Genomic DNA, 12,416 nt, shown 5'->3' on the forward strand with positions numbered 1-12,416 from the left:
CAATAAACGCACAGGACAGGACACTAGATACGTGACAATAAATACACAGGACACTAGATATGTTCATTAACAAAGGTCAGGGGTCACAAAGAGCTGAATAAAATGGTTATCAAAGCAGGACATCACTTAATGTGCAGTAAAAACTTCCAGAACTGGGGAAAGTGTTCTATTTGCCCTTCTGTTTTGCTAATTTGAGATTCTTTTCTGAAAATCAGTGGGAACACGCGGAGATGCTTAGGGCCTTGCTGAACAGTGCTCTCCCCCCCCATGGGGATGGGTGTGTTTTAGAGTGACAGTCTGATGACCATTCTGCTGATTTCACCCTGCGCGGCCGGGCAGCGCTGCTGATCCGCGCCCTGACGTCCTGTCGTGTCGTCCTGCGGGCAGGAGCGCAAGCGGGCGCTGGAGGCCGAGAGGCAGGCGCGCGTGGAGGAGCTGCTGATGCGGCGGCGGGAGCAGGAGGCGCGCATCGAGCAGCAGAGGCAGGAGAAGGAGCGGGCGCGGGAGGACGCCGCGCGCGAGAGGGCCAGGTCCGTGCCAGCAGACTCCTCGCTGGAGGGGGGGGGGGTGGCACAAGCAGTCAGGCACTGGGCACGGAAATCAAAAACATTCCCAGTTTAGAAAGTGAAAGATCTGTCATCACCGAAAAAAATCCTTTCTTACCAGAGAGTCCCCAGACTAAAATGGAAAATCCAACCTAGTGAAAAATATAGTACTGTGATTCACCAGCCTTGTCCTCTGCTCGTATCATATATTTTTTGTACGTGCAGATTATATTCTAAACAGTCTGGTTTCAGATAATGTGCAAGTTGAGTTTTGCTTTACACATAAGACTGTGTCGTATGTTTATGTTAACCTTAATGTAGTTAAACTCAGGTTAGACGTTTTAAGCAAGCTGTCTGGGGCTAGAATGAGTTTGGTATATGGATCTGAAAAAAAACAGCACAGCTGGCATATTTTTGGGAGCCGGGCATGAAGCCCAGAGAATTGCTTTTTTACCGTTGAAAGTGGCACAGTGAAGAAGATGGCAAAGAAGTCTGCTGCGTGTTAAACAATGCTTATTCTCTCGCTGATGGCAGAATTATAGGGCATAACTGGCCATGACATTACAAGGTGTTGTAACTCATAACACTTGCCTCGCACAGTGACTGCTGTGCTTAGGCAGTAGAATAAGTTAATAGAAATGGTAGGTCCTGTGTTAAATTATATCAGGCTTATAAAGCCATATGTGCGTGGCAGAGGAAGACCTGAGTTATTATCGTGTGCCACCATGACTGTGTGACAGAAAGAAGACAAGGGGCAGTCCTGTGCTCTTCTGTCCTGAAACTGTCCCTTGTGTGGTTCCCCATGACAGAGACCGGGAGGAGAGACTGGCAGCCCTGAGCGCAGCTCAGCAAGAGGCGATGGAGGAACTGCAGAAGAAGATACAGCTCAAGGTGCACCATCCGCACAAAGCCGGAGAGCCTGCCAATTAACAGGGTGGCCTGCATGTTTGTGCAACATCCAGTATTCCAAGTATATGCAAAGCCAGTAAAAGTCGTGGTTTATTTCGCACATCTTAAACCCTTGGATGTTCTGCTCAGGTCACTGCAGTAAATGCTAGTCTTGGCTCTTAATTTTTTCCTCTTTTCATGGCACTCGCAAAATGTTGTTAGTGCTGGCTGATCGGGAGATTCTTTCTTGGCAGGACTCTAGAGTGTTATTAAGACATGAAGGTGGCCATAAAGACACCCCTTTTCTGTCTTAGTGCTTCTTTTTTTTAATGCAGTCGCTCTCTTGGGGAACACGCATTCTGTTTTCGCCACTAGAACTACATTTCTGTTAGCCTATGCTTTTGTTTTTGTTTGTACAGTATTATCCAATACCAGCTTTCAAGGGCTGGGCAAGTCCGAATTGTCCTCTTAAACTAGCTCTGAAGCCAACTTAAAATCCATCATTACTTCACGACTTAAGAATTTTCGGCCCCTTTCACTTTAAAGCGGATTGTATTACATGTTGGACGTCCTCTGTCAAATTCTCCCCTAGCACGACGAAAGCAGTCGGAGGCACATGGAGCAGATTGAGCAGAGAAAGGAGAAGGCCGCAGAGCTAAGCAGTGGCAGACACAACAACACGGACTACGCCCCAAAACTGACACCTTATGAACGCAAGAAGCAGTGCTCTCTGTGTAATGTCACGGTAAGCAGGAAGTAGAGAAGTAAAGCTTCAGCTCTAGAGCTGATGTGTTGCTTGCTGAGGAGCTGTGAACTATCAGAGTCTTTTCACTAAAGCCTAATGAAATGTGAGGGGGTTGACTCATTTAACTATTGAATCAAAATTTGGTGTGGTCACGAAAGAGATGGGGAGACCTTTTAGGAAAACCTAGTTGGTGCTGAAAGTGATGTTGATGGACCAGCAGGTGGCGCTTTTCTGAGCTTTTTCAAAACTCATGCCCCAATATTGTGACCTGGGACCTGCTGTAGATAGCACCGTTCTTTGGATAAGATGTTAAACCGAGGTACTCGGGCACCAGATCATTAAAGATCCTGTGGCACTGTTCGTGAGAGTGAAGGTGTTGACATTAATGTCCTTGCTAAAGTAATCTTCGCATGCTCCCTATATTTCACCCCCCACTTCTGTTGGTAAAGGAATTTCTTTCTTTTCCTACCTGATCTGCTGTGCAGTAGGGCAACCAGGTTGGTGCTGTATTGCAGTGGTGGGTGAACTGTGTCCCCTGATATATGCAAAGTGCTTTGGGTTCCTTTGGAATGAAAAGCACACTATAAATTATTCCTACAACTATTACAGGATTTCCTCCATTTACTGCCAAACCATAGACAAATACTAATGTTTTTGTGGGGTGGTGTTACAAAGGTATAAAGAACAAATCTGAAAACTCTTCAACTTCTTTGTTCAGTGTCATCACTTTATTTAACCAGAGAAGTCAATTAATTAAAATTTCTCATTTAAAACCAATCAGCTCACACAGATGCAGCAGATGATGATGATCAGTAATCACAAAGAAAAATGCATCTAAACTAATTAGGCAGATTAAATATATGAAGCAGAAATGTCCAAGTCAGGACTGGGTGAGCCTTATAAATCATTCAAAAAAAGTTCAGATGTGTTGCTTATAGCACGGACAGTTTAATCATTTTCAGAAATTTCATCTATAACTGACATGTATTTCTGTTCTAATGCTGCTGATATTTACTGTAATCTGTAGGCGGTACTTCAGTTCTAATGATTTCTGTTTCAGCTGCTGGCACTGCTTGGCACTATGAAACGGTGCTGTGAATTTTGATTAAATTGCATAGTAGTAAATTTATAGACTAATGGCCAACTGGTGAGCAAGTAAGTACATTCACTGAGAAACAATTCCTAACTATATTGTTTGCTTTTTTCAGTTTGAGGTTCTTGCAGTACCTACCTGTCAGCATTTTTGTTGTAATACTATTAAATGCACCACCCACAAAGCTGTTGACTGGACAGTAGTTTTGCAGGAGAATGTGTCTAAATTCGTTTTTAACGACATTAATTAAATATAAACCTTTGGACAGAAATGCAGGTCTGGGCTTGATTATAGAAATGGCATGTGACAAATCTGAAGGAGGCATATTTATCTCTTATAGAGCTGCTTTCACAGCAACGAGGTTGAGGCACCTTGGAGCTTCAGACCTCCCTGAGATTAAAAAAAAGGAGCGAGAGGGAGGGAGAGAGAATCAAATCCTGTTAAAAATGTCAGATGCCCTTGGCCAGCGTCTGACACTAGTGATCATCTTTAGGTCACCCAGAAGCACTCTGCTTAATGATATTAACAGTGTGCTTTGTTCCATTCTGTGAGAGAATGACCTGGTCATTCTACAGAATTGTTGTTCTGCTGTGTTTCTTGCTCTCATTTGATTTTTGTAAGTTTTTTTTTTTAAAGCCGGCATGGATAACATTCTGGATGTTTTGCAGCTCATTTGCAGTGTTGGATTGTTAAGTGAACAGGGAAGGTTGATCGAAATGTTTGCATTTTTCTCCAGTCGTTTAATGTTTGATCTCTGAGATGTTTTGTATCGGTGGGAAAGCTATTGTATGATATTGGCAAGGACAAAACAATAACAGTATTTTCTGAAGACAACTCTAAATTTGCCTTAGTGGGAAATAAATGGATATACAGCATGTAAAGATCTCGTAGAGATAACAGAAAGTAAGTACAATATTCGCAAGTGTCAGGAGAGGCATCTCACACTGAATTAAGACATGAAGCAGTGTAGGATGCAGACTTCTACCTCTAGACTTTAATAATCATTTCTCAAAGTGAAAATAGGGAGCTGTTGCCAGAGAGGCCCTTTCAGTCTGATTCCAGTGAACACTAAAACATACTGGGGTGGAACAAAGTGGAAATAAAACCTTGTACAAATCCCAAGAAGATCAAATAAAAAAGAGCTTGAGCTACTTAGCTGTGATGAGAATAGAACAGACCAAGAGACTGCTGTATAATCAATACTGATCCGTGTAGCCCCAGGCAATCCTTCAAGTGCAATTATTATCTGTAATTGTTTAACTGGGGAATATTCCCATTGAGACAGATGGCTCAATTCAAACGAATAGGTATGCTTTCATCACTGACATCTCACTTGTGCAAAGACTGTTTTTGCTACTCTAAGCAGCACATTTAAAACAGGTGTTGAAATCAGAGCAGCACTAGTTAACAATAGTGTAAGCCAAATGAATTAGTGTGTTATTAAAACACTGAAGCATCTTGTATAAATGCATCTTTAGTTTTTAATACTGGTGAATTTTCTTTCTTAGCATTCACCAAGACAATCCATCTTCTCAACAATACATGTCACTCTCGGTAAAGAAGGAAGGCAATTCAGTTTAGTTTCGTTCACAGTTTGTTTTTTTTCTTTAAGTGCTATAAACTTGCTATTATTAGCACTCTTATTGCAGTCTCCATCCACTTGCATTTCTGGAATAGAATCGTTGCCAAATAGTATAGACGGTTTATCTTCAACTGCAGTCAAACTCTGACATTAAGGTGACAAATGGGTATTTAATGAGCTTGTCAGCACACAGACCTGTTTTCTGGGAGCAAGTTATTTAACCACAGAGCATCATTTTCAGCGTGAGCCGAGGAAAAAAAAGGCGCAGTATTTTTTGTAAAATTCCAAATTTGTTTGAACACTTGAGGAGACTTTGGAACAGTTTGCTTTCATCTCAAAACCACAGAATTCATTCTCAAAGTAAAAAAAAAACCAGCAGAAACATGGAGATCCTCACAGTGGGTTGTGCCTTGTCAAGCTGGAACATCTCTTTTAGGTGAGTAATAAGCATTACAAACAGGGTAGGAGTGCAAGGTCAGAGACAAAGTACATACAGTATGACCACAATGCTAGGGTAACATCCATAGATCACGCCAGATTTATAAAACAGTGTTATCTGGACCTATGACTAACAATATCCCAAATTCCTTAAAGTTCATCCTCAAGGGGAAGATTTGTGCCATAAACTGATTTAAACAATGACTTCACTTGTCAGCTATTCTTCTCTGTTGTCTTCTTTGCTCTCCCAGCTGACTTTAGAGAACAGAGCTCTTAAAACAGACTTGTTTTTTTTCCAGGACAGATCAGGCTGGTGACTTACGGAGCAGATGATCAATTGTAACAGGGGAAATGAAAGAGCAGAAAGTGGACAGTTCAGGTTTCAGATCAAGTCGATACATTTAGCACGGTGACTGGAAAATCTTGATGGGGCACATCATTAAGTGACTTCAGGGGCTCTGTTCTCTCTGTGGAGATGTGGATATCCTGTGGTCGCCAGGCTTTTGGGAATAGTTAAGTCTTTTTTGTTCCATCGGTTCTGTGTGTATAGAGGCAGGCCCTGGTGATCACAGAGCTATGACTTGTTTTGCAGATTACCTCAGAGGTGCACTTATTCAGCCACATCAAAGGGAAGAAACACCAGCAGGCAGTGAGAGACAGCAGCAGCATCCAGGGGAGGGAGCTCTCCGATGAGGAAGTGGTACGTTTCTTATACAGCACAACATGAGTCTCCTAACAGGTGGATCCATTGCAGGTTTTAGTGATCTGCCGACTTCTAAATTTTTTTTAACAGCAAACAGTAATGAAACAGAAGAGTAGGGCGTTGAACAGTAGTTTCACTGTGTATATCTGTTGATGCAATTCCACTCAAACTACAGTAGGATCATCTTGATGTAGTAACTGCTGCTTTTTTACAGTTAAGAAAAACATGAAGTGGGTTAAATCCACTGTGAAATGTGGATCTTGCTTCACCGCGATGTCTTGAGAACAATGGGAGAAAGGCCCTGGAGGGCTTTCAAAGCGTCGGAGAAAACATGCTTGCTACAACACTTAAATATGGACTAGGAGTACATGATTGTAGTCAAAAACAAAAATTATAGTACATGATTATAGTTAGATACAGAAGTACATTGGAACGGTAAACTACAGGAGATTTGAGGAACACTGATGAAACATGGTGCTACAGCTGTTTCTTGGCGCGTTTTGCGGTTGTTTGCGATTGTGTGTTTGAAGGTATGGCTGAGCCATTACAGCAAGAAGCTTTTCAGGTTTGACCTGCAGTGTGAGGTTGGCCATTTCAACACACTGTTTGTGCAACTGACAGCTGATGGTGGTATATGCATCACCTTTGACCCTGGCATCTTCTTCATTCTAACCTCTTCCACTGGTAATCTCTAATGCTTTTCCCTTCTCTGATCTAATTCATTAGTTTCCCTTCTGCAGCCACATTTCTGGTGGCCTAAACAATGTCCTGGTGTCATGCAGCTGCCCTCTTCTGGAAGTGGTCATGATTGTGACCTTTTAAATGACACATCTTAATATGCAAATGTGTAAATTGTCCTTGTTTTTAGGTGAAAAATAAACTGCAATATTCTAAAGGCCTTCTGGGCCTCTTGCATTGCTTCTTACCATGTGAGCATACTCTGTGCATGTCCAGGCAGAGAAACAGGGAACAGGCAGATAAAATGCCTTTGAGACAGTTCAGAGAAGGTGAGTTAGACACTTTTGTTGGATAAAGTATGATTACTAGTGACATTGAAAGAACTGCATTTAACCTTGGCATAAAACCTGATCCTCAGAATATAAACAAAGAAAAAAAAGAGGCCTGAGTCCATCATTTCTTCTAAGATCATCTGGCTGAAGCTGACGCATGAAATGGAAATGGTAAAAATTGATTTAGAGCAAATGCATAAAGCACAGTTAATGTATACAAATAACTGTGATTTTAATGACTAATGGATTCATCAAAAACAACAGCCAGGTGCTGGGTTAGAATAACAGATTACAGAATATGACCAAACAATAAAGGGTTGATCAGTCTGCTCAGGTTCAGGCTACAGAAATATTCTTAAACGTTGCTGGTTGAGATATAGTCCTTTTTTTTAGAGGGTCCTTGCAGTTCTCTAAATACACCATGTGGAAACACAGTTCTTTTTTATACCTACTGGCAGTGTCTCGTATTTTATGGGAAATTCCAGTACAGCATCAGTATGTTAAAGCAGAAAGAGCAGTTCCTGATGTGTTTTGTCAGGGAACTCGGGTTATGAAAATAACCCAGTGGTGTCTCATTTAAGAGCCCGTGCCCCTCCACTCCCCTTGACACGAAAGCCATACTGCTGCTAGCAGGGAAGGCGTAATCCAGGGCAGGGAATGAAGTATGAAGAAAATTTCAGGAGGCACTGAGGTTCATTACAGTGTACTGTACCTGGCCCACAGGGGAGATGATGCAGAAAGGAAACCGCAGCCTCTTGTGTCAAAGGGAAATAGCAGATCGAGTCTGAAAGGTAACTGTTAACACAAAGCACGGATTTAAATACGTTTTCTGACTTCCATGAAAGCGATGACACGGGCAGGAGTTAAATATTAACGGAGATGCGCCTCGGCAGTTTCAGTTAATGAAATTAACAGACAGCTCAGTCCAAAAGCCCCAAAGAGGATGTGCATTGTTTTCCAATTTAGTCTTGATTTTGTAGTTTTTTGAATGTTTAAAGAAATCTTTCCAAGATTACGCAAATCCCAGTTTATTTTTTTTAGGCATGCACGCTTCACGTTATGCAATATCACTTTATTCATGGTGCTGCCAATTCATTTACAGCCACGAGTTCCATAAGTCTTGCCAGAATGAAAGACTTTTAATTAAAATTAAGATAGTTGGCTGAACTGCGCAGGGGTCATGAAGTAGTTTTTCAATTGCATGGAGCTGTTATGGTCTTTGAGCTCTGAATTTTAGTAATATTTTCCCAGTTTAAGGACTTGGTGGGGAAAAAAAGCGATATTATCAACAGCATTGGATCGATGCCTCAGGAGGATACAGCATATGTGAAGGCCTGGATTTTCAATATGCGCTCTGTACTTACGCTTATTACTTGTCGTCCGTCCTGTTTTAATATTATATATGCTATGCCTATGACCCCTCAAGTTTGACATATTGGATTTTTTTTATTGTTCACCCTTGACCTTGTACAAAAAAATTACAGCTGACCTCTCAGCGCTGACACTTCAGCGCCGTGTCTGCATCAATCTCAGACACGTTGCGCTTCCCCGGCGAGAGCCCTGCGTTTCGGGGCCCTGCTGGGGCGGGCTGCCGCCGCTTGATGAAGTGGGGGGTGTGAGAGGTCGCACCGCCGGGCCGCTTGCGAGCTAGAGGTCGCGTTCATAAATCCCCTGCCCGCGGCCCCGGCCCTAATTGAAATTGCCAGGGTGTGGGAGGGGGGGACCCTTGAATCGTCCCCTGCCTCCCCCCCCCACCTCCTCTCCGGAATCCCCCTGTGGGACGGAGAGACCCAAACTTCAGACCCCACCCTCCTGCTGGCTGCTGCGTGCTAGCGGCTAGCTGGTGGTGGAGCCCCAGCTGTCCCGTCCTGCCAGCAGGCCACCCCGGTGTCTTCTGGGTGGCGGCCCCCCTGTGCTCACTTAGTCAGTCTAATTTTTCAATTAATTGCATATTAATGCTATTAATTAAGCACAGCTATCTGCATGGTTCAAAGTGCATTGTGGGTAACCATGCGTATTTGAGGGGTTGAATGTTTTAAGCAATCAAATTGAACGATCTAGGGAAGTAATGTTAATAGTTTACTTGGCGACTTGGTGTAGAGCGAAACCTGAACAAGATCAAGCCACTGGGCTCGGCCAGACACGAGTCTGACAGCCCTGCTCTTGAGTTGAGCTGTATCAGTTCACAAGTTTTCGTGCCCCGAAGAGGTGTATTTAAAACGAAGTGGACCACATACAGTATGCGCGTCAATAGTGGTCCGTACTATTTTAATATATACCATATTATCTTTTACTGATTGTCAACAGATTATACGTTAAACCATCTTTTAGGGCTTTTATTGTTTGCACGTTGTGTTCTGATATACTATAGAGAACATGAAAAAGGCCACTCGACAAATAATGGCACAGAATTTGGTAAAGGCGCTAACAATGTGATATTTTTTCTTTAAAAACTTCCACAGTGTAAAAAATTCCTAAGTTTTTTTTCTGTAACACGGACACCCTTAGTAACTGGATAGCCGGCTTGACAAGGGCTTCAGAGATCTCCAGTGATCTTTTGAGCAGAACCAAGCAGCCTTGTATTGTGGAAACTGGAATGAAATCCTTCACTTCTCACTACAGGAGAAGCTGTCCACAGAGGCCTTTTGTAGCTCACAAAAGAGAAGAGATAGGTGAACACATCATTTTGACATAATGAGATAATAAAACGACAGTTTTACTGCCACTGTAGGTGTGATGTTTTAAAATCTCTCATATTACCCTGACCAAAAGCAGACACTGTTATTGTCAGCCTGCTGTGCCTCAGGGTATCCTCTGAGTCCTATTGTCTCTTTCACACAGCAGAGCCATTCATCTCTGACAGCTGGGGATCATACTTCTCTTGACTTCTCAGCTAGTACAAAAGTTATGTGTCTGACTTAATCGGAATGCCTCATTAATGAATCCTTACCATAAATTAACCCCTTATCCTTCTGCCCATAAACAAAAACAACTGTGTGGTGGTGCTCATGGCATGTATTTGAAGAATTTTGTTATATTTATACATAATTGCATTGAGCTCCCCACTATAAAATGGTCATGAAATAAGTAGGCCTAATCAATTCCCAGAATTTCATTTGCTTCAAGACATTGAATGTGTGTTTTCAAGCAATGCATGTCTTAGTGTGTGATAGAATTGTTTTTAGACATGAGCTTTGGCGTGCCAAAGCATTCTAATGCTCCTACCAGCTGGAAAGTGGCAGCACAACCTAGCTTCTTCTGGAATAGTGTGTGATGTCCCAAGATGTCCATTCTGTGGTTCTTTTGCTTTTAAAGCTGTAAGAGGAACAATCCCATTACTTAAACAAGGCGAGCACTGGATCCCCTGTCAGGGTGATTGCTGAACATCTGTCTCTCTAGGAGGAGCTGGGCAAGTTCCTGCCTGGAGTCTTCAGCAGACCACTCCCTAGGGACTCTGGGATGGCCAGCGGAAAGTATATGCAGTGCCTGTCGGAAATATAATATGCCTTGCAAATCACTCTCTGAAATGCAAATAATAGCAGAAATAATGCAAATGCACACTTTTACACAATTTGACTGCTTTAAGGAAGGGGTGGCAAGCATGCAGCCTTCTTCTCATTGCAGTGAATGGTTATTGTCAAGTCTTTTTGACTCTTTAAAGTTCATCTGCTTCCTCTCTGTTGAAAGAGAAAGCAGCGCCTCATATCTGTCTTGGATCTTTCTGATATGCTGCACAAATCAATATATTCACAATACTTCCATAAACAAAGCCAGCAGTGTCTGTGGCATTTAAAGGTGGGTCTCCTGTAGCTAAATTGTGTAAGTGTTTAGATTTCCTTGTAAAGCTGTTTTATTAAGGCTGTTGAGTTGATTTGGCTTGAGATTTCCTGTATCTTCTTACAATGACTTAATCTTTTTGAAATTTTGTGTACATCTAGTGAATGAGTTAAGAGCCATGTTTTTGCCCCTCTCCTTACAAGGTGCCATTGCTCCTTATTGGATTGCTAATCAATATGCCTGAAAAATAAATAGAACTCATTGATTTCAGATTTTATGTTGCTCCTTGGTTAACTGCTATTTGACAGTCTCATGATCTTAGGGCTATTACAAGTAGATCACACAGGGTTATAACCAGCCTTCACCACGAAGGACTGCCTTTCTACTTCTTAATGTGCAAATCCATATCCACACAGCAGGAACATGTTACACACTGGAAAAATAAAACCCAAAAATCCAGCCTGCTTCCGAGCACATTGAGCTTTATTTCCTGGCAGAATGGAAACTCTTTACCAACACAAAGAAGTGCATTCAATATAAAACGACAGTATTGCAGGACCTTCTGCAGGTTTTGTAGAGAAGCTGGCATAAAGAATGAATTGTGGAGATTACGTAGTGATTTTTTTTTTTAAGAAAAAGAAAAGCAAGTATCTCCAGAATACTCCCTTACGGACTGATGGAGAGTAAAACCAACACCCCCCCTCCAGCTTATCTGCAGGAGATCAAAATTTCATCAAGTGTTAACGACACACCAGATAATTGGACGGGACAATGACTTTTTGACAGCCTTGTTCCTCTCGCTTCGGCCTTGACTAATGTATATATTGCACAATGAGAGAAACACCTGTTCTTTCAATAGGGGAGGCTAGACTGATTGAAGAAGTCCTTTTCTATACATCAAGTCAATTTGTATTATGGGGGGCTTGTTTGTTGCTGGTGTCATCCTGTACCGCTCAGTAACAAGACTTCCTACCCCATGCTCTTTGTCATTCTCTTCCCCCTCCCCCCCCCCCCAAAGGATCCTGTGATATCAATCCACGGTGCTCATCGTGAAAGGTGAGAACTCTGAGAAACACCTTGAGCTCTGACTCTCTGCAGTGGCTTCACTGCTCTTTTCTCTTGTTGAGGCTCTGACAGCTCTGAGCTCTCCTGGCCCCCGTGGGCTGAGGGATGAATAAGCTTGTTGAACTTTCCAGTGCTCTTTCCAGCCATCTCTTAAAGCTCCAGATTAGATCAGAGTTGGAGGAGTTTCGGGGGGGGAGGGGACATGCCGGGACTGGAGACTGTCTGCCGGACCGTTCCTCCTCCTCCCTTGGACGGTGGCGGACGGCTGTTGCTGGGCTGCAGGGCCCAGGTGGGCGGGGAGAGGGGCTTAGCTGCACCTTGCGTCTGAGGGGAGGTGGTAAACCCTCCTTCAGGTGGTGTCCGTTTCAGGGGCCAGATGAGCCGGATCAACCCGGGTTTTGTCTCTTCTGTCACTGGCAACCAGGAGGAGCCGTGATGAGAAAGACCGGAGCGGCTCCCCCCGCAGCGGGGCAGGCTGGTTAAGTTTCGCCCCCCTCTGTCATTGCCGCTCGATGAGAGACCCCCCTGAGCCAGGCTGGGGCTGCGGTGCATGCGGCGGACTCCGAGCCG

General features: G+C 43.2%; 1 protein-coding gene across 5 annotated transcripts in view; it reads left to right on the forward strand.

The window, feature by feature from the left end:
• Nucleotides 1-12,416, forward strand: part of scaper (S-phase cyclin A-associated protein in the ER) — a 129,627-nt gene that overhangs the window by 39,796 nt on the left and 77,415 nt on the right. For all 5 annotated transcript variants that reach the window (XM_088641542.1, XM_088641541.1, XM_088641543.1 and 2 more), the window contains 4 exons: nt 388-530; nt 1,355-1,436; nt 2,026-2,178; nt 5,884-5,991. In XM_088641542.1, coding sequence (XP_088497668.1) covers nt 388-530; nt 1,355-1,436; nt 2,026-2,178; nt 5,884-5,991 — 486 coding nt within the window. The remainder of the gene's footprint in view (nt 1-387; nt 531-1,354; nt 1,437-2,025; nt 2,179-5,883; nt 5,992-12,416) is intronic.

Source organism: Lepisosteus platostomus, chromosome 7, assembly GCF_059453375.1.
Source record: "Lepisosteus platostomus isolate fLepPlt1 chromosome 7, fLepPlt1.hap1, whole genome shotgun sequence".
Lineage (NCBI taxonomy): Eukaryota > Metazoa > Chordata > Actinopteri > Semionotiformes > Lepisosteidae > Lepisosteus > Lepisosteus platostomus.